Raw genomic sequence first — 738 nt, forward strand, 5'->3', positions numbered from 1 at the left:
AAAAAAACTAAAGTTATCTTTGGACCTAAAGAGGAGCGATCTAGATTATACATCTAAAGTTATAGATCTGGAGTTGTAGATCTAGATAATAGATTTATACTTATAGATCTGGAGTTAGAGATCTAGAGTTGTAGTTCTAGAGTTTTAAACCTAGAGTTTTAGATCTAGAGTCATAGATCTGGAGTTGTGGAGTTGTGGTTGTATATCTAGAGTCAGTTATTACAGGTAGAAACTAGAGATCAGGTCCAGAATCTGGGAGCAGTGATGACCTCTGACCTGAGCCACATAAAGGCGGTTCCAAAGCCGGCCTTCCATCATCTCCAGGATCCTCCTGTAATCTGGAACCAACTCCCAGTAAACTGCAGAGCTGCTGAAACACTGAGCTGCTTCAGACTGAATCGTTTCTGTAGATCTATAATGAACAGGTCCGGTTGGTTTCCTCTGTGTCTCACCGCTGTCTGCCGCCCCCTGCAGCCACGCCTGCCACTCCAGGAGGAGAGTTTCGGTCCGATGCTCCAGAGCAGGTAACCCGTCTCCTGCAGGGTGATTCTGACCCGAGGTCCRTCYTGACGTTGACCCTCTGTCGCCATCAGAGTGCGGTCTGCGTCCGGCGCTCCGCCCTCACAGGAAGAAGCGGATCCTGGGGGGCCGGGTGTCCAGGCGCGGGGCGTGGCCCTGGCAGTGCTCGCTGCAGAGCGGTCAGAGCGGACACGTGTGCGGCTGCGTGCTCATCGCCCG

General features: G+C 51.6%; 1 protein-coding gene across 1 annotated transcript in view; it reads left to right on the plus strand.

The window, feature by feature from the left end:
- LOC103460322 (uncharacterized) overlaps window positions 1-738 on the plus strand; it is a 21,686-nt gene that overhangs the window by 5,444 nt on the left and 15,504 nt on the right. Inside the window, exons 8-9 of the mRNA XM_017303236.1 lie at window positions 475-524; window positions 594-714. Coding sequence (XP_017158725.1) covers window positions 475-524; window positions 594-714 — 171 coding nt within the window. The remainder of the gene's footprint in view (window positions 1-474; window positions 525-593; window positions 715-738) is intronic.

This window comes from Poecilia reticulata, unplaced genomic scaffold, assembly GCF_000633615.1.
Source record: "Poecilia reticulata strain Guanapo unplaced genomic scaffold, Guppy_female_1.0+MT scaffold_224, whole genome shotgun sequence".
In the NCBI taxonomy this organism is placed as follows: domain Eukaryota; kingdom Metazoa; phylum Chordata; class Actinopteri; order Cyprinodontiformes; family Poeciliidae; genus Poecilia; species Poecilia reticulata.